At 37.6% G+C, this 25215-nt stretch overlaps 1 protein-coding gene and 1 long non-coding RNA gene across 14 annotated transcripts in view; one reads left to right on the forward strand and one right to left on the reverse strand.

Moving 5' to 3' along the window:
- The window catches only part of LOC104145244 (uncharacterized), a 59065-nt gene extending 37023 nt beyond the window's left edge, over positions 1 to 22042 (forward strand). Inside the window, exon 4 of the long non-coding RNA XR_011141040.1 lies at positions 20132 to 22042. This is a non-coding gene — a long non-coding RNA (uncharacterized lncRNA). The remainder of the gene's footprint in view (positions 1 to 20131) is intronic.
- The window catches only part of SORBS2 (sorbin and SH3 domain containing 2), a 167164-nt gene continuing 153652 nt past the window's right edge, over positions 11704 to 25215 (reverse strand). For 12 of the 13 annotated variants that reach the window (XM_068942676.1, XM_009676680.2, XM_009676682.2 and 9 more), the window contains 4 exons: positions 22050 to 22157; positions 18370 to 18419; positions 14526 to 14632; positions 11704 to 13705 (listed from right to left, as the gene is read on the reverse strand). In XM_068942676.1, the coding sequence (XP_068798777.1) occupies positions 13644 to 13705; positions 14526 to 14632; positions 18370 to 18419; positions 22050 to 22157 (327 nt within the window). In that variant the 3' untranslated portion in view covers positions 11704 to 13643. Of the gene's footprint in view, positions 13706 to 14525; positions 14633 to 18369; positions 18420 to 22049; positions 22158 to 24569; positions 24681 to 25215 lie in introns of all 13 variants that reach the window. The other variant, XM_068942680.1, reaches the window with a different exon arrangement.

Consider the following 25215-nt stretch of genomic DNA (forward strand, 5'->3'; position numbering starts at 1 on the left):
AAATGTTTGGTATGTTTTGAAGTTAAAACTCTGAGTTCAGAATTTATCAATAAGTAGTACTTCAGTTCCTTCCTTTTTTTTTTTTTTTTTTTCCTTCCATGTTACCTGTATTGAATGGAAACACTCCAATGTTTGGTATCCTTTTTTTTTGTCTTTTCCTACTGAATCCGGTATTCTCTTTGATTTGTAAATGGGAATGTATAGCATATGAGAAGTATTACTTTAAAGAGTTTCTTCATGTGCAATTTTTTTTTGTTTTTTTCATTGAGTATCGTCAGTCTCAAATAGTGAATCCTGCAGTGCTCTTAGATAGAAAAGGATTCAGAAATATAAGAACTGCTGTATTAGGTCAACCCCATGATCAGTTTCTGACAGCTCCCATATCAAAACATTCCACAGATGTGTAACAACTTGTTCGCTTGGGAGGTTTCCTCCAAATTCCTACTAGTAAGTTATTGGCTTATGTCCTAATACATAGGTGGTGTTGGTGGGTTTTTTTTTTTTTTTTTTTTTTTTTTTTTTTTTTTAAGAAATCCTGCTCCTTTCAAATCCTGCTAAGCATTTTGAGTGCTGGTTAAGTAACTGAAAGGTAGACATAGTTGGTTAAAAAAATAATCTGGGATTGGTTAAGGTGTCTGAAAGTTTGTTCACATCTCTTTTTTTTTTTTTTTTAATTGAGATCTGCTCTTGTGTCACTTCTCATATTATTAGATATGTGTAGGAGGAAGGCAGACTTAACTTTTTTCTAGGCAGGTAGTTCCTCTTAATTTCAGTGGAAGTTATCTGCTTATATGATTGAGCTTTGGATTCTGCTAGAAATGGCTTAAAGATTTATTCTGCCTATTTTAAGGGAAGGATGACTTGCTCCCCAAGGTGCTGTTATTCAAGACAGTGACTGCTAGATCCTCTTGTATTGATGTAACACTAGTTGAACTTTAAGTCTATTTACTCTTCTTTTCCATAACTCTCAAAAAATTGGCTTAGGAGACTGTCTCCTAGTTTCTTTTTGGTGACTGCTTTTAAGAAAGTCCCTCATCCTTTTACAGAGTATGTGTACTTCTTTTTTAATCTCCCTAAGGCCTTTCAGTTTTTTCATACTAGACTAAGATGATCAGCTGAGCTGGATTGAAATGAGCCTTTTATCCATTTAGAGGTGTTTTCCCATCAGTGGAGTAAGGGCTACTTTCTTTTTCCCTGTCTAGTTTTAAGGCATCTTACATATCGGAGTACTATCGTGAAACGGGATTAGCTAGAAATGCAGAGTGGCTTCTAAATGGGCAAATCTTGAAACTTAAAAATTCTTTGTAATGAAACCATGTGAAACTGAGTGAGATGAACCTTTTTAAGGTAATTATAGTGCGAATTTCAAACTGCATACCCAGGCATAGTGCTCTCTCTTAGTTTTGGCCTTTGTAATCAGTCTGAACAATCCATAGTTCTATGTGTGAAAATGAATTTTTGGAAATGTGTAACGGTGTCAGACTTTACTTTTTTTCTTGTGCCTTTGAAGCTTCCATGCAAGAAAACAATTACTTTTAATAGCTTTTTTTTTGTTTTGTTGTACTGTAAGATCATTAGTAATACAAGTCTTTCTTATGTGCAAGTATACCTCCACTTAATTCTGTGACTGTGCTGTGAATTTGTGTATAAGATAGTTTTCTCTGAATCATAATGTAGTTTCTTGGTTTGTGGTGTGACTAACTATAATGTTTGTAGGAATCATTTGGTCTCTGTAGATTGGCATTCCATTTGATATCTGTGCCAAACATGTTATCTTTCTACCTAATGCATTCTGAAAGTGTACATCGACTTTTTTTTTTTTTTTGGACCAGAAGGGGAAAAAAAAATTGTGTTGAATTTCTTCACGTCACTCAATTGCTGAGACTTTGTAGGAGAGACAAACAATTAGGCAGAAGAGTAGTAGCATGATGCACTAACTTGTCATTGCATACCATGCTACCTTGCTAGCTTTGGAAAACCAAGTCCTGGAGGCATGCTTTCTAATTCATGTCAGAATATTTTGGGTAACAGTTTCCTTTTTCTCTCCTAGTGCTTCCCTGCCTTGCTGGAAGGAAATGTTATTTTCCTGACAAGTCAGCAGACTGAGTTATAAGTAGAGATTAAAAAACAGCAAATGTTTACCACTGCATTGCATGGTCAGGAATCAGTAGTGGTTAATAACTTGGATCCTGATGAACTTTTCATATCAGCCTTTGCATTATCACCCTGGTTAGTGGATGTCTGATAAATTAGCAGTACCCTCAGTTTTTCCTGGCAAAGGAGAAATCACCTTTCCCTTTCCTAGCTGGTATGACAAGCAGCTCTGGTATTCTTCTCATGCCCCTAGCTAAGAGAGGAGGAGTGGGGCCCCAGTACTGTACCCCACTCCCAGGCATTAGCTACTGCAGATACATTTATGGCACGTGAGGTGGGGAAGGGCATTCCTACAACTCTTTGCTTCTTTCCCTTCCCCCCGCCCCCCAGCTTCATGGGTTTTTGGGTCAGTAAAATTGACAAGCATCTTTTTTATTTTCTGTTTGCATATATAAAATGACAGGCGCTTCAAAGCGTCTAAAGGAGTACCATGCTGAAGTGACATTCAGGCATTGGAGTGCCATTCATCTTTATTTTGAAAACATGTCTGTAACATATTTGCAAACTACAATATATATGCATGTATTGAATTTCCATCTGTGTTCTTATGATTCTGATTAGTGCATTGATTGCCTGAGGTGTTGCTTCTGTCATCGAATTTTTACTTTGCCTTTGTCTGTTTTGCATGGGTTCGATAGTGTTGTGACTTGGGAAGAAATTTCCTGTCCTTTATTGGTTTCTCTGGGAGCCTGGTGTAACATCCGCCATAATTGAATTACGATTCCTAGCCAAAAAAAAATGTTGTGAAGCACTTCATAATTCTCATGCTTAATTACTTTTCTAAGAACTGAATGTTTTCTGAGAGGGTGTGGTTTTTTCCATGATATATGGAAAAGGGTTTGTCCTTCTGTTTTGACAGCCTGTAGCAGTTCTAATGGAGAATCCTAAAGACTAGGACTGCAATACTGACTGTAAGGAAGGAACTGTTTTTCTTCTCAGCTTATTCAGTCATCAGTGGTTCAGCTCCATTTAATAGCTAGAATCAAACGTCATCTCCAAGTTTGGCAAGCTGATGCCTTATTTGGTTTAAAGTTAAAGCCCATTTTGGCACTGAGAGCTGAATAAACTCATTCCAGAAGAGTAAATTTGGAATGAAGTTAGCAAGGCTGTGTGCCAGGGCAGCAGATAAGTCCAGCAAGCTTCATAAATTAACCTGCTGACACTTTTTTTTTTAAAGCAACATAAAATGCCTGTTAAGTTATTTTTCTGATGTGCTTGCTATTCAGTATTACCTGAATGAATAATAGATGGAAATTGTTAGATTTAAGAAATGTCTTTCGTGATGCATATTGTAGAGCTAGGTACGTTCAGGAAAAGAGTTAAAATACTTCACTAGGTGTGTAATGACATTTGCATGCAAGAGCTGTAACATAACTCTTTGGACACCCAGTGCTGCCTCTAATAAAAACAAAGTCTCATTTTGTATTTCTAAAATGATTATTCCTATTTCTTGATTTAATCTATGATCATATTATATGTTTAGCTAATACATCATCATTTTATTGCATTTTATTGCAACATGGTAGCTCTAACCTCCTGACCTTTTCCAGAGGAAAGCTTGTTGTATTTATTAAAGGATGGTGAATAGGTCTGGGGGAATCAAGAGGTTGATTTTTATGTTGGAGTCTTCTTACTTCCTGTTCTCTCCAAACCATAGTGTTCTGATTAAAAAAATAGTTCTCTTAGGCAGTACTGGATGATGAGAGAAACCTCGTCCTTCTTTGAGCTACTGGTGAAACTTCCATCAGCTTCCATGAAGCTTGGGAGCCTGTGTGCGTGTGTGTGTGTGTGTGTGTGCGTGTGTGTCTTTCCCAGTGGAAACACCATATTTTCCCCCTTCTAGTTTATTTTTGGTAGCAAAAGTTTGTATCTGGAAAAAGGTCTGAATTAAAGTGTCAAGGAAACAACAATGATTTTGGCAAACAAGAAAATACTCATGCTTGTACCATTGTGACTGGTACTTTATTCCTTGTCTAAGTTTTAGCCATTCTCTAGATGATCTTTGCATCAGTTCTTTTTCTTTTCTTGTCTATAATTTCAGAAGTAAGATAACACTTCTAATTTACTGAGAACATCCTCCACTGTAAATAACAGGTGATAAAAGTCTAGAGATGCTACTAGCTACAATTTACCATTTGCAAAAGATGGAAGGCAAGTAGCAGGCAAAGCTGTCCTGGGTTTCTGGGGCTCCTGATTTCTTCTGACAGTTCTCCTGGTTTTCATTTTAATTGGTTCTTTTCAGCTCTTGCCTTTACCTTGAGCCACAGAAAAGTGTACTTTGATAGGGCCTTTCATACTTACCAGAGCAGAGCAAAGTCCTTGCATACAACTGTGCTCCAACAGCAAGAATGCCATTGAAGCTGTGTCCCTGGTGTTTCCTTTTGGGCTTGCTCCAGGTGTTTGGAGACACGTAGCAACAGGAGACACTAGGGATGTCAGTGTAATTTAAAGTTTTCGTGTATGGTCCAGAGTGGCTTACTGTTAGTCTAGAGACTCAAAACTACATCTGGGAAGCTTAGAAATGAAAAATAGTTTATTCTGCATTAGCCTGAAAGAATACTTATATTTTTCTAAGTGCAGAGCAGTTCAGGCTTTTTCTAAGGCATGGGTGAAACTTTTAGCTTGATATCTTGATCCAGTTTGTAGTCTCACATAAGATGAGACTTCATGCACAAATGATGAGATCGCATGTAAGGCCATATTCATTTGTGGTCCACAGTGCCAAACATCCTAAATATTTTTCTATAAGAAACAGGCATCAGCTTTTTTTTTTTTTTTTAATATGCAGTTGTCATTTGAAGTTCCTTAAACTACTGTATTGAGTATCTATTTTTCTTTCACCTTGTGGCTTGAGTTTAACATTTTAACAGCAGTTGCTATGGAAGAGTTATCCATGTTTACTGGGTCTTAACAAACAGCAACAGCTGAAAGACAAATATGGTGTTCTGTTTTAAGGATGGGATGTGAGCCAGAGATCAGCAGCTTTAGAATGTAACTAGCCACAAAGTCGGATCTCTGGAAGTTCTGACATGCACTAAAGTTACTCAGACTTAACACTTATATTTAGCTTATACTTAGTTTTTCTTGGTTGTAATTTTCATTTCTTTCTGTTTTGTTAAAGGGAAAATGTCACTTGTCCATATCCATGAATTAGTTTTTTTAGCAGTAAAAGAAAATACTGAGTGGAAATAATTAATTATGCATTTCACACCTTGCTCTTATTTGTTTGCTTTTTGTTCAGTGAACGTAGGGGTAAGTACATGGCTTTGAGAAAGGATTTGAAAAAATTGGCTGTATCATGAGGAAGGATGTAACCACAATGGGGGCAAAACCAGCAGAAACATAACTATGGTAAACTTCTCAGTTTTTATCAACGTCTAGTTACAGTATCCTAAACAGTTAGTGTGAAAACTGTTGGACACGCATATACACATACACACAAACTTAAAACCAGTATTTTTGCATCTGTTATTGATAAATTGCAGCATACAGGAAACTTACCTTTAGGTGTGAAATGTCAATTTGAGTTAATATTATTCGTTCATACTGTAGTTGGGAACTTTAACTTTTGAAGTTTTCTAGTCCTGTGGAAATCCAGGCCGGAATTAAGGAAAGCCTTTAGTAGGTCTGGAGCCAGCCAGTATTTGTACACGTTTCACGTTACAGTTCAGAGTGTAATCCACAGATTTTTTCAAAGGAAATTCTGTCTTTACAGCGTGAACACAGATAAATGATTGTATGTGCAGCTAGTGCTTAGAAATACGAGTAAACCTATTCTAACAGAAATTTTTGTAGAAGAAAGATTTGGAAACTGTCTTGCTTACGATCCTTGCCAAAAAAAAACAACAACAAACAAATGACAAAACCTAATATCAAAAAAACACCCAGAAATCCCCAGTGTCTCCCTGAAGACTGGGCTTTTCTCTAGCTTGTCAATAGCGTTTTAGCAATTACAATAAGTATTAGGCTTTTCAGAGCTTAAAAATAACTTGCCAGAGTCTCTTCACATGAGAGAATGTCAAGATGTTTAAAGTCGGGACCTTCTAACCGGTACTGATCATGTGCTGTGGGAGCTGTTATTCAGCATATATGGCGTGATGCAGTAGACACATTGTGTCTTTGGAAGCTTCTGGAATTTCAGTAATGAAAATGATGACCAAGATGTCGCAGGTATGCTTTAAATAGCTGCCTGGATAATGTGGTGCAAGAGCCGGACTGTAAGACCTTGAACAGACTACCGTAGAATTACAGTGCTTCTCACTAGTAAAACCACTGTCATTGAAACAACAGTAAAGAAAGGCACCGTGATTCACAGGGTCAGTATGAAGTATATGCAGGTAATACAGAGGTAAATTTGGCCCAGCGCTGCTACTTTCTCTCTCATGCTTCCGTAGCTTGCTGCCTTTCCCTCCATAATCCTCTTGTCTCTAGAGGTGACAGGAAGAGGCAGAGTGATAGAATAGGAGGGAAAAAGTAGCTAAGGCTACCTTGAGCACTGGCGGTAAGAGTCCATGGAGCTTGGAGAATTTAAGAAATGGCTTGACTTCTGTATGCAGCCACATCTCGTGCTGTAGAAGTTCAAATCTTCCCCTGTTGATCTCGCTCCTCCTTTTCTCATCCTGGCCTGCTCTGATTTAACAGTTGCCTTTCTAAGGCTTTCTTGGGGAGTTGTCATTAGTGGAAGAAGTACAAGGCATGTGTAGTGAAGGAAGAAGGTGGTTCACAAGACTCCATTAAGTAGGCCAGATATCCTGTTTCCAGGGCCTGAAAACAGCTCTCCCTGGTCTTGCCTGCCTCTGACTTCCAGTATGGCCTGTTCTTTCTCCCCCAGGAATCACCTTGCTTCCACCTCTGATTTTTGTGTGGAGTTTTTGGAAGACTTTAAAGGGGCAGATGTTTGAGAAACATGGGTTATCTGAGGTACAGGATATGCATGTGAAAATACGTCTGTAAGTGACACAATTTAGTTTAATCAATGGTTAAAACCTTAAAGTAGGGAGATCCTCTTAAAAGTGGAGGCAGCAGGAAGTTGATCCCTGCTGTGCACAGTTTATTACCATGTGATAAAATAGGTAAACAAAGGAAGAGTGGGTTGCAAAAGACAAAGAGGGCTTGGGTAGTAAGCAGTAGTTTCAGGGTGCTACCAGGTACCAAAATGATGTCTGCTGCTGAAAAGCCACTTTTTTTTTTCCCAATAACAGCTTAAAAACCAGATCTTTTCTAAGTTAAAACCAAGTCAGACATGATTATCTGGTGCTGACATAAGTGTGGACCAATTTTTTTCTCAGGTCATGGGGAGCTCTAAAGAACCAATGACCAAAGTAGTAGCTGCAGAAATCTTGCCACCCCTCTAGTAATCTGCTTGCTTCAGAACATAGGTATATAGGTATGGATTGGTGACTAGCAGATTTTTTTTTTTTTGTGTCCTAGATATTTCCCTGTGCTTTTGGTGGGATATGACTTTCATACTGGCCGCTTCAAACTGTGCGTAGCGTTGCTTTGTGCCTTGCATCTCACAGTTGGCTGCGGTAGCAGATGAGGAGAGGCTATAAATAGTTCATAGAGCTGTTTGGATAAAAGGTGGCATATAAATACTGCTCTCTGCTACCTCAGACGTTGGCCACGTCAATTTATTCTCTTGTATGATCTAAGGAGGGAGGGACTGATTCTCACCTGTTCAAATACTTCCAAAGCTACATATAAAAAGTACCTATGTATAACAGATGAATCAGCGGTGGTGTAAGAAAAGCCTTTAGCAGGTCTGGAGCCAGCCAGTATTTGTACATGTTTCACATTACAGTTCAGAGTGTGAACCCTAGACCACTGCCCTGCAGCAGGGGAAGCACGAGTAGAGTCATGGCATGCTCTGGGTTTATCTAGCAAATCACAGCGATGGGCGCAGTGTGATGACCCACTTAGAACGACATGTTCTGTTTCTGCAGTGTTTTCCATCTGCGATGCTCTTTTCAGCTGAATGTTTAACTGTGTCAGGGAAAAATTTTGATGCAAATGACTGAAGGTTTGGTAATTCTTTTTTTACTTAGAACAGTTTGTTTCTTTGGTTCTTCAGTGTCACTTCTAAAAAGCATTGTAATACATTAAAATGAAATGAAGGTATTTTAAGACAGCCAAGGCAGTGTCCAGGGTCCAGATCCTTCAAGGTATTTAAATAGCAAGCTACCATTAAAATCAGTTGCAGTTAGAGCTAGTCACCTAAAGTGGACCTAGGTGAATACAGGACTCTCTCTTGTGAAGGAAAACAGTGGCTTGCAACAGAGAAGTCTGTCAATCTATCATATCCTTTATCCTCCTGTTCTTGGTGGGGTTAAGGAGGATATCAGGAGTCCATGTATGTAAGTACCTGGTAATTCTTCACTGGTGAAAATAGAAATAACTAAATTATTCTTGGGATATTTATTGAGGTGATTTTTACTGTCTTCTCTGATGGATGGGAAATGTAGGAGGATTACTTTGTTATGCATTGTATATGGGTGATGAAATGGTGGCTTCAAATTATGTGGGCAGTGAGAAACATAAATTGTTGAGATCTGTGTATCTGTACCAAAGATAAACCTAGCAACGCGTTTCTGGTTGTCAGTCAACATTTTTTTTTCCCCCCTGCTTTATGCGTCAGTTGTGATGTAATGTCATTCTGTTCGAGTGGAAACCTCTATGCACTTGCTCTCTAATTAGATGTGACGCTTAAAGGCCGCTCAGAAAATTGCAATGGGATATTTGTTATAGACATTAAGGCTATTATAGCAAGAATGCCTTCTACTTTCTGGTAATAGTAAATAATCTGTTATCACATGCAAATTAAGCTCCATCTCTGACTCTTGAATAAACAGAAGTTAAATATAATACTAGACGGCGTAATTCTGTAATGCTTTATATATCGGATTCATATAGATGCAAATGAGATAGGAGCCGGGAGTTTTGGATGCGGAGCTAGCTGCTGAAGAATTAAACTGTATAGTATAACTACCAACCAGGATTAGACCAAAAATTGTACCTGCAGGATTACTTAGGCTCTTCCCAGTTTTCATCACTACATAGTACCTTAGAAACTTTTATTATTTTTGTTTTGGAGGTAACACAAAATAAATGAATATGAGAGCCTATATGTCATGAGCATCACTTTCTTTGGCCTAAATAGTATCTGACTCAGGATAGTGCAAGCAAGAATTCATTCATTCTTTTGTTTCCCTTTCAGGGGCTTTCCACAATCTTCTCCGTGGAGATATAGAAAAATATTTGTAATTTGCTAATGAGCGTGATTCCAGTATATTGATGAGCATAACAGATAACGTGAGGCAATTTTAGCTACGATTTAAAAACAACTTTCTGGACAACACGGGGGAGGATAAAAATCAAACAAACAGCAATTTTTCCCTCCAGTCAAATAAGTGGTATGATGCTGACTACTTGTAGCGTTGTAGAAAAAAGCCCTCATCTTAAAGATTTCCCCTGCTTACTGTGTATGTTTGATGCATCAATTTCTACATTTTGGTCTGGCAGCTCCCCTGCTCTGTAAATGGGTGAATTGAGCTTGTGGTCTGATTGCTAGGTACTGGAGGTAGCAAGGGATTGTGCTGTATTAACATCTTTTTTTTTAAAAAAAAAAAAAAAAACAAAAAAACAAAAACCTGATGTCTTGGCTCTTTCAATATGCTCTTGCAACTGTGGAGGCACATATAATTTGACTTTAAGTTAACTTGCAAATTAGATACTAGAGTAGGGGACTATCGTCTGTGCTGCATGGTCCTAACAGTTAAAGAAACTGTTTCTGGTCTCTGCCTGCACATTGCAAACTAGACATTCAGTTGCTTCAATGCTTCTCTTGTTTGCGTAATTTCCTTTTCAAACTAACACTAATAGAAACACTATTACAAATACAATCCTTGAGGACAATTCTTGCCCTGCTGAATTCAACAGGGCTTGATGTTACCTGGAGCAAGGCCAGGGTTTCACCATGTAACTAACTATAAACGTTGTCAGAGAATATACTTAGCAATGACCTAAGGTTCTTCTAGAACTACTTACTTCGTAATTTCTGCTTCACATTAGCTTGTGCATTGGTTTTTCAAATGTACAGGAAGCACCTTGTGTTCTTGTCATGCTTCTATACATCAGCATTTCAAAGCAACTGGTAAATACCAGGCATTACAGAATAGCATGACAACATGCTTTGCTTCTGTGCTGGCAACAGAATGTTAAAACTGCTGCGGTGACCCTTTGCTCAGGTCAGAATATATCATTACATTGAAATGTAGCTCATGCATCACTTCTTTTCTGTAGGCCATAAGACTTAGTGAGACTACACTGAGCAGTTGTGCTTCCTGCCTTTATTAGTATTAGGCTAGCTTTTACAGACGACGACTCTATTATAAAGCACAGTAATTTCTACTCTTACAGTTCTTAGAGGTGTATGGCACAAAGCAGCACTTCAGTGATGTCCCAACTACGTTTGGCGCACTGGAGTGTACAGCAGCAAGGACAAACCACACGACAGCTGAGTGGTTCAGCCAGTGTTCCTTTCACCTAGGTTATACAGCTGTAAGGAGAGATGCGGATGGTGACTTTGCATGGGAGGGGCACATTTACCTGAAAGAGACTAGTACTGACTAAGTAGGGCCATGTCCAGATTGAAAGCACTCCCAGTAGAGACATGTTAATACTGCCAAAGGTGTTCATTTGCTCCAGTCCTAACAGAAGTCCCTGTTGCTAATGTTAACTTTGTCTACACAAAGGTTACACTTCATAGAGCTGCATTTATTTAGGAGCATCCGTTGTTTTCTGTTTTTCAGCACAGCTATTGTAAAGATAAAACCAAGTGTTGATCAGCCTCAAAGGAATAGATGATTCATGATAAAATGCAACTTGCTGGAATTCTTCAGTGGTAAAAAGTACAGCCCATGCAGTGTTTGGGAGGAAACAGCCTGGCAATAGAGGCCCATGTGACTTGGAGGAGCAGGGAACTAAAGAGCGTATGAGACAGTAAAAACTTTTACTGGGAGCAGGGCTTGTTTCTTGCTGTTGCGGGGTTTTTGTTTATTTTAACATCAAGTTGTTAACCTTGCTGTTTAGTCCTAAGAGTAAGATGATCCCCACAAATCTGTGTATTTATTTAAATAAAAAAAAAAAACTTATTTCTATGCTGTCACCTCACTTTACAGAGGAAAGGATTAGGGTGTAGGAACTTTTGACAGGTTTCATGGTTGTATATTTTCTCTTTGTGCTTCTGGAATGAAGGGTAGCTCTGGCAACAGAAAAAAATCATCTTGTATTAGTATGATCAGTGGAGGAAGTCCAGAATGTTGCTTTTGGATGCAAATTTTTTCAGGATGATATTGAAGTAGACCAGTTGAGAGCTCTACCTGGCTGTTGAGCAAGGGTAATGCTAGTTGCCCGTATATATAGATATAACGAGTATGTTTAGTGGCAAAAAAAACAACTCCATACAAGGAAAAACTTGCTCAGCATTTAAGCTGACTAGTATCAAACACTTCAATTAATTATATATATTTTGAGAAATGATGGGGGAAACAGTTGTGTACTCCAAGCAAAATTTATTAGAAGTCTATTCAAGGAAAAAGAAAAAAACACAGAGACCTTTTGCTTGTAAGAATTCGAAGTCAGTTACCTGAAAGCCAGGTATGAAAAACTTGTATATATTTTTTTTTAAAATCAGATACAGAGTAGAAACAGTACTTTTTAAATATCACAGGCAATAGATATTTAAGTCTTCAGTCATAAATGGCATCAGAGATAGGTCTTAATCTCACAGCAAAGCTGCATGCAGATCTAATTTAAAATTGAAAGCCTTTGAAATATAAAGCTTTTGCCATGAAATCTGCAATAATAAAGGTATGCTGCACAAAGATGTTTCTTTACCTTTGTCTTAATGACATTTCTGAGTAATAAAGACATATGTACATTTAGATTTGGCTGCTAAACCATATTTTAATTAATAAAATTCTGCATAAAATGCTATTTTACAGAATTGCACTATCCAGGTGTTCTTATGGTAAGTGGGGCAAATAAAGAAAAATGCATTGAAATATTCTGTATGTGAAAGGGCAAAGATCAAATAACTTTTTTTAATCAACAACAAAATGGCTCTGTACAAAAAAAAAAAGCAAACGTATGTACAAAATGCTACAGACAGACATTAAATACATTTTGATAATTTCAATCCTTTACCCATGAGAAATACAGTAAAAGCTTCTGCCATCTCTAAGGTGCTGAAGAAACCAAATCTGAATTTTTTTGTATAAAGCCATAGTCATTATCATCCTGTGCCTTAATTTCATATATTATTTATGCTTACCTTTGTTGTTTTTTTCAAATACTTGTTTCATTCAGGAAAAAAAAACCCTAAAATGTATCAGTTTCAATATTTGTGACTTTTTTTTCTCCTGTAGTAAATTTCTAAAAAGAATGTGTAACTCAGGTTTTGTTAACGTATATATGTAGTGAAATAAAATCAGTACATGATACTTGTGAATATTTTTCAGGTGGCTATGTTAGAAAGAAAACTTTGCACTAACACTGTTTACTTTCTGCTTACAATTCATGTGATACGTAAAAACACTAAACTCTCACATTTCATGTTGCTGGCTATTACAACATTTTGATTACAACCATTTAACTTCCAACATCAGTAGCAGGTTTTTATTGTCTGTGCTTATATCATTGTATTTTCATTAAATCCTGCTTACCAAAGTTTCATGCCTCTTGCACTTTCTTACCTTTTAACAAAAAACATGATAGCTTTTTGGGGGAAAAAAGGAAAATGGTTTAGCCAGTACCACTGCACCTGTTCAGAACACTTCTAAGTTCCCCTGTTTATTCACTATGCTTGCTCCAGATTTTACAATTACAGTGCATATGTAACAACATACAAGTGCAGGCAAAAAATCTGTATTAGAATTTTTCATACATTGTAAACCAGTACAATAGGCAAACCTGTGATACAGCAAAGTGAAAGCAACATATGCTGCCAAGCTAAAAAGAACTTGAAAACTCAAACAACTTTTTTTTTTTTTTTAAAGTAGTAAACAGCAACTTCCCCTCTGTAATGCGTGCATGTTGAAATTTTTTTTTTTTTTTTTTTTTTTATTTCTCTCCATAGCACTTCCTGATAGTACCACTAATGCCCAAAACAGGAACCTCAACCCCCATGTCAAGTCACCTGTGTACCTGTCATCAGGCTTTTCCTATTCTTGTGTCTCATATGGAAAAAATGTTTAAAACGGGGAGTACTTAAATGTTGAAATGATTCCTCTTGTTTCAGAGAAATTTAGCTATTCACACTGTAGTCGTTGCTGTAATACTGCTGGTTTGGCGATGGGATGGGATGAGGATGAACTAGATGGCCTCTATTCGAGACTGCAAGCAAGAAAACACAAGGCCTGTGTAGCATGTTTTCTAGCAGCTTTATGCAGATGTGTTGCAGAGATGCAGCATAAATAAGTAGGAAAAAAAATTCACAGCCTCTTGACATAGTTTCCAGGGAAAGTACCAAAGAATTTGGTTCTTCTTGAGGTTCCTGAAATTAGAAGCAATAGATGAAAGATGGGAAACAACAAGAAATCACTATGCAAGTGTGGCCTTTTCCTTTTTCTTTTTTTTTTTTTAATATTTCATAAATGGTAGAAATATTTACTGTTCTTTACTATACAACTCAGTTATTCTGAATTTCATTTGAGAGTTGTGAATCTTGACAAGTTACAACTGCAGGAAGTGAAAAACAAACAGAAGAGACATAGCTGATTAAGTTGTTCAGCCTGATTAGATTTAATATAAGTTTTAATGTGCTGAAATTTCATTTTGGTACATGAAAATAACTTAATTTAAACATTATCACTTGTAATTAAATAACTTGGATTTTTGAAGGGCTGAGGACTAGTATGATAAAGCTAGCCACAGTGTGCATGAAAGTTTATGCAATGATCTACTCTTTTTTTAGGTCTATTTATGAAACCTGTATTTGTTCAGTAATACTTGGTTCTCAGAAGTAGTCAAATCTGTAGAGGTAGTCATGTGAATAAGTTTTACATCAGTAGGTATTAATGAAGAGGGAGGTAATAATACATAATTCATTTTGTGTCCCATGAGAACGACAAAAGTCCTTTATTACACACTGGAGGTGTATATCAATTTGTGGCAATCGATTCCAAAGTACCCACTACTTTCAGTGGATTTTGGCTGAGATTTCTCCTGATAAAGCCAGGTTCAGGTTTATTACAGGTTCAGGTTTATTACATTGAATACCAAAACTTAATTAAGTTATCAGATATCAAGCAAACTGAGAGTAGCAACGGTCATGAATAAAACAAATATGAAAAAGCAATGAAACTAAAACATACCCACAAACCATCCATCATCACATTTTTCCATCACATCAATGACATCTCCCTCTCTGAGCTCCAATTCATCTTCATTCCTAGGAGTATAGTTATATAGAGCCTGAAACCTTAAATAGGACAAATGAAGCATTTTACAAAAAAGTAAGAGTTCTTTGTATCTCTGCTGAAGCAGACGAGCTGGTTCAGACATTAAGTAATAAGAAACACTCCTCACAAATACAGCGGAAAAGTTTTTTTTTTTTTTTTTTTTTTTTTTTTCCGCCTGGTGGAAGACTTCAGGGCTAGGCCTGTTCTTTAGCAAGTGTCCTGCTTTGTCTGAAAGGTAACTTGGACAGGAAAGGCTGGGGACTCGAGGCAAACCTGACTGCTCCACAACTGGTTCATACATAGAATGGTAATATTTTGGGGAAAAAAAAAGCATTATTTTTATAGTTGAGTCACAGGCAATGCAAGGACTTTTAGATGGGAGGCTGCAAATGGGCTAGCCCCTTAATCCTCATCATCAACATCTAACATTATGACTTTGCCTTTAAGAGTCAGAAAGCTGAGCCTGCAGTCCAGGTGCTCTGTCACAGGGCCCAGCAAAGTGACACACAGTATAAGCCAGGTGCCTATAGAGTCCCCAATGCATGGAGAAGAGTGCAGAGGAGAGGGGCTCACACAGGCTAACACTGTGACAGGAAGCTCCCTGGGCTCCTCAGTAACGACTGCTGAGGAGAGATGGGGCATTTAAGAGCACTGCATATAAAAGAGGTGCCTACCTCCCTGGCAAAGGTGGAGAGTAATTGCTACTTGAAAACCTACAGCTGCAACCACAGATAAGGGGTGGTTTTTCTTAAGCTTTCCTTTTACACTGTACCAAGTGGCCAGAAACTGCTTGAAGTGTGGAGAACCCTAACTCAAATCTGACTGAGGGAACTGTCCTCCGCCTGGCTGCTGGGAAGGAGCATCTTTCTTTAAAGGTTATTCCTCTCCTCAGGCAGGCTTCCGTAGAACTGCCCCCTCACTGGCAGGACATCCTTTGCCATCCCATGGTTTTTCTGTATTTATTCTACTCCGGGAAAAGGACAAAATGTGAGCCCTCTACCTACAGCATCGAAACAGATGATCTTCCAAACAGTTTCTGTCCAAAAGGAAGAGGCGTTGTTCGGGGTAGTTAAAACAGAGTGAAAGGGAGAAAAATTTCTGGGAAGAAAATCCCAGAATCCCCTATCCCTCTGGGATGGAGGAAGGGAAAAGAGATGAACTGAGCAAGTGGAAGACATAAGATACTGGTCCCAAGTACCTCCTCACAATCAAAAACCACAAGTAAGGAAGTTAGTTTATGAGTTTACTGTTATGACTTTCTCTTGGATATAAAGGCCTCTGCATCTGCCGTGAGTGTGCCTGACTGTCACAGCAGGCTCAAAGCTGGACAAGTAATAAAAAAGATTAAAATGGGGGAAGTGGTTAGAGAAAAAGCATATAAAACAGTATGTGCAGAAAGTCTCTTCAGAAGAGGGATGCTAAAATAAAGAATGAGTATCTGCAGGGGGGAGAGGGTGAAATAGCTGATACTCCATCTGCTAACAGGAGTAGAGAACAAGGTTAGCGAGCAGAACTGGTTTAGTGCTTATCACCCTCCCCCAAAACAAAACAAAATCCAAAACGAAACCCTGAGTGAGAGGCTTCAGTCCGGTGACATAAGGGTGGAAACTCAAACAGTATTCACCAAATTGTCTTCCCCTCGCCCCACCTCTGCCAAAGACTGAAGAAGGGATGTGAGGTGAATAAATGGAAAGAGGTATGAGACTACCAAAATTGTTATCTTTTGTGTCAGATTTTAGTTGCGTTTCTTGGAAATGAAAGAATGGCAGTAAGCTCTTAATATTGGGAGTTGAGTGTGCTTGGCAAACAGCCCATGGAGGAGGAGAGAGCATAGTTCTCTGCAAAAGCCCATGAGCTCTGCAGAGGCAGAATGTGCCAGTTAGCTTCTAAGTGTCTCTGCCCCAGCTAAGACTGTTTGCATGAAAAGGAGCAGGGCACATTTGCTTCTGTGGAAGGAAATAATTGTCATTTCAAAATACTGAAACAAATCATCATCATCATGATGTCCGTTTTTCCCCTCCTTAACAACAGGTCACTGACTTTAAAACTTAACAACATTACTTTTCTCTATCCCTACTAAAAATAAAATAAAAAACCTTTGATTTTTGACCAAATATGTTAGTACAGAAGATTTTAATCAGCTCTGTATCATTCAGGCAGTTTCCACTGGCTTAAATGGGACTTCTATTTAAGTAACAAATTCTTGCTCCTGAAAGTCCCATTTGAAACTTCTATATACAGACTTGTGCTAGGCTCAGTGTAATGATGATCCTTTTGAATAAACATACTTATTTTTCACATTGCTGGTTTGGAGAAACAAAAGACACTTTGAAGGAAAAAATGATTGTAACTCAAGTTCTCATAACTGGCAGTTATCTCCCCAAATCTGGCAAGTCTGATATTTTTACTTCAGATTTCATCCAACTACTTTTAATCATATTAACAAAATAGAACGGACCGGTAATTAAACCAATTTCCTTTGGTAATTTACCTAGCAGGAATCAGAACAATTTGTGCAAAAATTAAACGGCAATAACATTTTCTGTCATGCTTATCATAATTCCAGAAAGGCAAGAGCTATGATGATATTCCAGAACTGATTAAATAAGGTACAGGAGTTGCAGATGTAATGTGTCGGGAACAAGATTTAAGCCAATTAGTTACTCAAATACAATAATGAGAAGTTCCTAATTATCACTGTTTTTACTTTAGAAATCTAATTTTAGTTATTTCCAGCTAATCCATTTTAATATCTCTTTTTCTACTATTTTCATTCTCTCTGCAATAATTTAAGAATTTCTTAAATATGAAAGATTCTACAGCCATTTGCAATGTTGACCGACCAAAGAATGGTTGGTTGGCAATTTAAATATGTTTCTATCTGTTTTTAGACATAAATTACTTCAGTCATATTTCCACTTTGACACTATGCTGAATGAAATCAGATAATTATTGCTTAAAAAATAGAGGTAGAAGCTTCAGTATGCTCAAAAATACTAGTAGGAGCTTGCTACAAGTTTTTAGTGAGATCAAAACCAAGATGCCCAATTTTCATTAAATATCATCTGTGGTATAATTATTGGATAACTGTTTGCCCTTCTTTTCTCCTTTGCCGTTTCTTTAAGTGACTAACAGTCAAAATTCAAAACATGTTTAGATGCTAAGCTTTAATTATATTTAGGTGATTTCATCTAATAGGGCCTACTCCAAAGCACTCTGATGCTAGTTCAGGGACGGCAAAACAAACAAACAAACACACACACACACACACCTGTACTTACACTGTAATAGTAAGTACCCAAATACCCTTACATGTTTTATCCTGAGTGCTTATTTTGTTTGTGAAAATAAGACTTAGGATCTAGGTTCTTCTCCAGTTTTTGGAAAGGCTTCCATGTATCTAATTTTGCAATATTAGCCATTTACTTTTTCTGTTGACATCCAGAACTGTTTCTGAGTAATTTGTATCAAGTCAGTGAAGCAGATCAGCTGAATTAATATTAAATCTTTAATTTGCATTCTGCTGAGCAGATCTAATAATAAGGAGATTAAAACGTCACACTTCATTTTTACAAATACTACAACTAAGGCTTGGTCCTCTGGAACCTTCTTGGATATCTTCCTACATCATGCAGTTACCTGTAATTCTCTGAAATCTCTGTACAATTGTACTTGGCAGATTAACAAATTAATCAAAGATGTACTGGCTACTGTTTAAATGTTAGGTTTTGGTTTAGTAGACAAGAAGTATACTTACGGTTCCCCCCCAGTGTGTATGTTTTCATGAGCAAACACAGGGCGCTGTGGCTGAAATGAAATGATTTGAAATGTAATAAGGATTTATAGTTTGAATTTCAAATAGTTGGATAGTGGCATGACACATAGTCCCTTGAGAGTTCATATTCCATGTTGTGTGAAACAACCAACCTTCCCTCCCATCCCCTTCCTCCAACAAACCTCACAATAAATTCTTAAGAGACCAAGCAAGCAACAGAATTTTTGCAGATTTGAAGATCAGATTTTTGAAGGATATAACGAAAACTAAAAACAAACCTGATTTCAATCTATTTGTACTGTAGTAAAAACAGTAGACCCTACTGCCTCTTCGCTAATGCTGTGAAACAGAAATAATATTAGAAAAATCAGATGGAACTGAACAGCATTATTGTACGTTCCTTGGGTGAAGTATATTTTTAGCTCAGCAGAAATAAAATCTCCTACACTTAATAGCAGAGTTTAGAATATCCGCAGACAAACAACATCCCAATTTACATTACACACAGAGCACTATCTTGGCAGGCATATCATGCTATGCTGTAATTAATACTGTTTGATCTGAAGGGGGAGCACAAAGTCATGCAGGCTGCTGGGAGGCAAAGAGCAGAAAAGTTTTGAAAGAACACATGTAATTGTTTGAAAATAACAATTAACACTTCTACTTAAGAGGAAAAAGTGGTATGTATTTCCAGTGCAAAGTTTTATGAAAAGAATTCTTTTCTTTCTTAATTGAGCATCACCACTAACATCTAATAAATCTAGACATAATGGAAATGAAAAAAAAAAAAAAACACCTCCTAGGGAAATCATATCCTGTTTAGAAAGCCATTAACTTATAGCTCTTAGAATGTGGCTCAGGTCAGAAACAGTGGAGGAGCAGCTGCTTGGAAGAGCTGTTGATGTGAGTGGTGATTATATTCTTTGTTATCTGAGGATGCCCCATCATCATGCTGAAGAGAGTGACATACAAGAGGCTGACGCTATTTTGAGAACCGCATCTGCTTTGGCAGCGTGGATATCAAACATAACTCATACCACTTCTTTTTCTTTCATGAACAAAGAATTGCAACCTGATCTTGATGCCATGGGATTTGTCTTACTGCTCCATGCTTCTGTCTTCCCTGGGTTTGACTATTCCAATAAATTTTGCTTCAGTTTACTCTCAAGGGTGATGGAGCCTTCCATGAGAGAAGGCCATGGTAACTAACACATAGCCTGATGATGCAAGTTGAATGTTAAAATATACCAGGGTTGTTTTGTTTTGTTTTGTTTTTTTTTCCCCCAACATCTCCAGATGACATAGTGAATTTATTTTCATGATGTTTGTATGTATACATGCAGACAATACTGTAAACATTCACCTTTACAGTCTATGGAATATACTTTTAAGAACAGTAGGGTGCCTAACAATGCAGGCCAGTGAGTAGCAGAATTTTTATTCATATTAATGAGAGCTAGGTGGAAAAGAGGTTTTGAAAGTCCTTTCTTTTCTTTTTCTTTTTTTTTTTTTTTAATTTTTGACTGTCTTCTCTCCCTCATTTACCTCTCCTCGAATTGTGTACAAGACAGATGGAAACTTTTACTGAAAAATCCAACAAAAAAGACTGAAAATTAGACACTTCAGTTCCCAGTAAGCATCCTTCAACAGTTGCTTTGTCAAGCAACAACAGAATATTTCACTGGGCAGATTGCTTGGTATTCGGATTGGAATCTGACCTTATTCTCTGCTAATTTTTCATCAGGTCTGTAACTGACCTAATGCCAAAGATAGTCAAAGATACAAGAGAACTCAACCAAGGCTAAGGATTTTCTTGCAAACAGTGGAAGTCAACATCCTGAACAGTATTACAAATGATTTAATGCTTTGAACATGTACCACATTGAGAAGAAGTAAGGTAAGTCAATACTATCTTCTTTTTCTGTATATGCTTCCAACAATTTAAATATAAAACGTTTATTGCTAGTTAACTGCTGTTGTTAACAGTAAACAGGTTACAGAAGATCACAGTGAGTGAAGATTTTCAACTTTATGTTGTAGCTACAGAGAAACCCAGCAGAATTAGAATCTAGGGTGGAGTCACCTCTGCTGTGTCTAAACAAGGGGACCTTGGAGCTCTCCCTCCATCTGAGTGCATGTGTTGATAGTACCCCAGTTCATATCAAGAAGTCTTCTCCCCATCTTCCTTGCTCTCTAAGCTCTCATTTCTATACGCTATGGTATCGGCTGGAAGGGGACTGTTGCAAGTCCTGGCTAATTGTGCTTAGGAGAGTTCATGTAATGTATCTCCCCATGGAAGCTCTTGATTGCTCAGTTCACTAGACTATCCTATTTTCTAGATAAAAAATTTAGGGCCTCATCTCAAAAATGGTCAGAAATGTATAGTCAAGTATGGTACCCGTTGCACAGCTGATTTTTTTGCATGATTGTTGTGTGTTCCTATATAATAATCTTTTATATTCCTGAACATGCAAATTAGGTGTACAACTAGACTCTACTGTAGCTTTGGAATTGAAATCATAAGTCATAAATGATGCACATAGTGCCCTTAAAGTATTGGTTGTGTATCCTTCATTTGAAGTAAGATGCTTGCCATCCACACAAAATTAAAATAGGGTTTAATTCTTCTTCTTCTTTTTTTTTTTTTTTTTTAAATGGATCTTATACCCAGTTGAGACTTTCTCTGTGATTGTGATGGTGTGGATCCACTAAGACAGGAATCCTGGCCTGTCTATTGTTGAATTGTCTCTGTCCAATGATGGAGAGAACAGTGCCCTCTCATAGCTGGTAGCAAACAGAAGCTTGCCAAAAAAATCACAGGACTTTGAAAGTTAGGAAAATAAGCATTTTAAAAAGGGAACCAACAGTAAGATGATACCCTAAAATCAGCAGTGACTACATGGAAAACAGTTCATTCTGTTATCAGTTTTAAGAGGCAAACGTTAAGAAACAGATGCAGAAACTAATTTAGCCCTAAAGTGAAAGTATAACGTAATGCATAAACTCTTACTCTCATATAGTTTTTTTCATAATTTAAATCAGATTTTTGAGCCAAACACATACAAACTCTTAAGTATAATCTGACCTTCAGGCTACCTAAAATTGTTACAGTTTCAGACTGCTATGAAGGGAAAGGCTGAGGAACATGACAGTCTGGAATAGCAGTGCCTGGAGAAAAAGGGCAGTATCAAGTCAATGCAACACATTACCATAGCAACAAAATATTTTGAAAAGGACATGCATTAAAAAACAAGAACATAGCATCACAAAAGCCTTTGTACATGCAATGAATTATAAATTTTTGACTATTGGAAAATGTAGTTTTAATAAACGAGAAACACTTTGAAACAAGAGGATCTGTTTAGGAAAAAAAAAAAAGGCTAAATCACATAAAGAATTTGGACCTCGTATGTTTTTCTAGCACTGGAAATACTATGCAATACTGCAGAGACGCAATAAACTTACGGAATCATAACATAAGTTTTGGCGCACAAAGAGCTGTTCGCTTTACTTAGACATAGCACGGAAGCACAACAGGAGCAAAACATGGTATATTGATAGTATTCAGACACTTGGGCAAAAGCAGAATACTGAAAGACTAGACACTGAGCTGCTTTTATATGGAAATGCTATTATTGCACACTGGGCATACAGTACCATACCCTGTGTGAATAGCTGTGACCTCTGACAGGTGAGCTGCGGGATCTCTTAGTCATCACAGGACTACGAGGAGGTTTACCCATAACAAATATCTCTCTCTTTAAATCAGCCTAGAGAAATCATAAAAACTATGTCAATCGAGAGCTTCAGAATGAAGCACCATGGGATTTTTGCTGCTTCATTCATATGTGCAAATCGGACATGCTTTCCTTGATAACGAAAGGCAAGTGCGTTACAGGTGCAAATAATGAATGGTGCTATTAGAATATGGTATTTTCATTGTTGCAACTATATCTTTTTTCCAAGGATTTGCTAATCTGGTGCATACACTTACACACTACAGTTAAAAGATTATTCACACAGAATGCATTTGCTATATAAGAACTGTCACTGCAAATGTACCCACTGAAGTGACCCAGTTAATAATAAAGAAAGAAAGCGCAACAGCAAACAGCAGAAAGTCCACAGGTGTCTTTAAAATACCAACGACAAAAGTAGCTCTTGTCTGTTAAAAAGACAAACACACCTTACTTACCTTATAAATGCAAATTTAAGTACTCGATGGAAAGAAAAATTCCATTTTTGTTAGCACCACTGTAAATCAGCTAAACATTTGACAAAAATCAGCACTTAAGGAGATAAGAGGCAAATGTGAATTCTTGGGGGCAGGGGTGGGAAGAATGAGAGGGAAGTGGAGTGCTGAGATTGGGAACCTCCTCTTTAAATTTTGTGACTGATTGCCACTAGAACGTGCCAAGGGAGAAGAACAAGCCCCTTTTAGGAGCTGGGAGGGTGAATAACAAAAGAAAGGGAAACCAAGGGAGGGGGCAAAGAGGCAGGAAAAATCGCACATCCCTCCTACCATCACAGAGGGTGGTGCGACTTCCCACTGCTAGCTCCTTGTATTCTGCTTTCCAGAACCCTGGGGCGTGCTTTAGATTTGAGTCATTTCCAACTATACATATGTATATATGTATGTACACACATATGTATTATATATGTGTATGTATAGTTCAAAAAAAAATTATATATATACACACACACACACACTTTTTTTTAAACAGTAACAAAAATTACCAAGGTATCAGTATACAGTTTACTTTTAAGAGCTCTCTGAACAACTTTCCCTCACTTGTAGTATTTGAGCCTTGGAAACGTCTCTTGTGTTCTTTCTGGTCTAACAGTTGTGATGAGATTTTAATCACGACTTTGTGGTACAGTAGTTAGTGGACAACATGCACAAGCAGAAGGGGTTGGTTAGGAACAGTTCTTCCTTCTGAAGTCCAGTTTGTAGACTAAGCAGCAAGAAATGATGACAGCCAAAAAGATGTTACAGTCATTTTACTACAACTCCCCATCCTAACAGTGTAGTCAGTTTTGACTACCAAAAGCAGTAGTGTTTGCTCACCTTTGAGGGGAAATAAATCTTCCTCTCATTATGGAGATTTTGTGGAACAAGTCAGTTGTCAGTCTCTAATAATTTCTAATTTCAACAATTTTCAAATAGGTAACTCTATACTGATTTCAGTGCTTTTTTGCTAGTTGAGGAATTTTCTGAATTTTATTGGTTAGACTAAGTAAAAAGCACCCATCAAAAAGCACTGTACAGTTACTGAATTACTCAAACTTTCAGAAACAGATGCAATAGTTTGTTTTACCCCTTTTTTGTGGTAAAACATTCCTAAGCCCATGATAAATTCATACCATGGCAGGAACCTTCATGCCTCTTCCCTCAAGAAAAAAGCAACAAAAATGGTGGACCTTAAGGCTTCTTAAAACCCACTACGTGTGCGTTTTCCATGAACACACAGAGTCCGATGCGGTAGGTTTTTCAACAAGTATGTATTTTTTGCTACAAATTAAATGATTACTTTTGCTAGGATAGTCTTTCAAACCTTTTACAGGACTTTTTCTCCTTTTCACAAAAAAATTGACCCTCTGGAAGTGGAAACTGAGTTTTCCAAACTGCACTGGGAATTGTCTTTGTCTACCTAGAAACTGATAGGCTCTTTCCAGATTTCATTTTTCTGGCACGGAGTTGCGACGCTGACGTGAACTGTAGCTGTGAAGCAGGAAGAATCTTTGTTCAGTCTTTAGCTAAAAGGATTGGTGCTTAGAATGTTACCCACTGCTGTACAGTGCTTTACTGAGAAACGTATGACTGTTCTCTTACGCGTTATCTTGAAACTGAAAACGCTTTTAAAGTACAAATGTTGCTTAGTTTCATGTGCTTGAATAAGATTGTTTCCTTGAATTAAGCCAGAGTTATGAAGTCCTGGTATGGACTTAGAATTGAGTTGAAGGCCTGTCGTATTAGTGGTATCTCCTTATTTCATTGTATATATTGGATATAGTTTTACCTTGTTTTTCATTTGAAGAAGGCCTATCACAGTATTCCATGTGCTCATGTTATTTAATATTAGTAACAGAGACAATACATCTGAAAAGATCAAACTCAGTGTTAGCCTTGCAGTTATTAAACATATGTGAAGACTTGCAGCAAACCATATTCAAGAGGTTACCTTTAACTTTGGTGAGTCTTTCTCCTGTCGGTACAAGAGTTTAAAAAGGAGAGGAGGTGAGGGGGAAGCAGTAGACAGGGTCGTTGTAGGAAGAGAGTGAGAAGCTGGTGCCTTGGCAGAGTGAAATGGATGATTAGAAGAAAGCTGGAAAGGAGGATCAGACTTTCCTGATGTCTCTCTAGAAAATAGGGCTGGCTTAAAACATTTAAGAAAAACGAGAAGTAATTGTGTTGTAAAGCTGCTGTGAAGGACATAAAACGCATAGTGAGGATTCATGCAACGAACCTGAGGAGTCAGAAATGTGATACTACTTTTATTATTAGTCAGTCGACTGTTCTGGGAGAAAATCCCACCCTCAGAAATCAAGAGGTTGATGTTAACGGCACTGGATTTCTATTTTTAAATAGTTTTCTTTTTGGTTTCTCGCTGGTCCATGTCTTCAGACAATATGCTGATTTTGTGCTTTTCCAGTCAAATAAAGTCAGCGGGAGGCCTAGTTAACTAGTTTTGTGTTCTGCCTGGAAACCTATTATTCTAACTATTTGATTTACATATTTGCATGCGCCAGCCAAATTAACTGCCTGAACAGGCAGACTGTTGAAATAAGCGCTAGACAGAAAAAAATCTGTTCTAAGACTTTGCCTAG

This window comes from Struthio camelus, chromosome 4 (genome assembly GCF_040807025.1).
Source record: "Struthio camelus isolate bStrCam1 chromosome 4, bStrCam1.hap1, whole genome shotgun sequence".
NCBI lineage: Eukaryota > Metazoa > Chordata > Aves > Struthioniformes > Struthionidae > Struthio > Struthio camelus.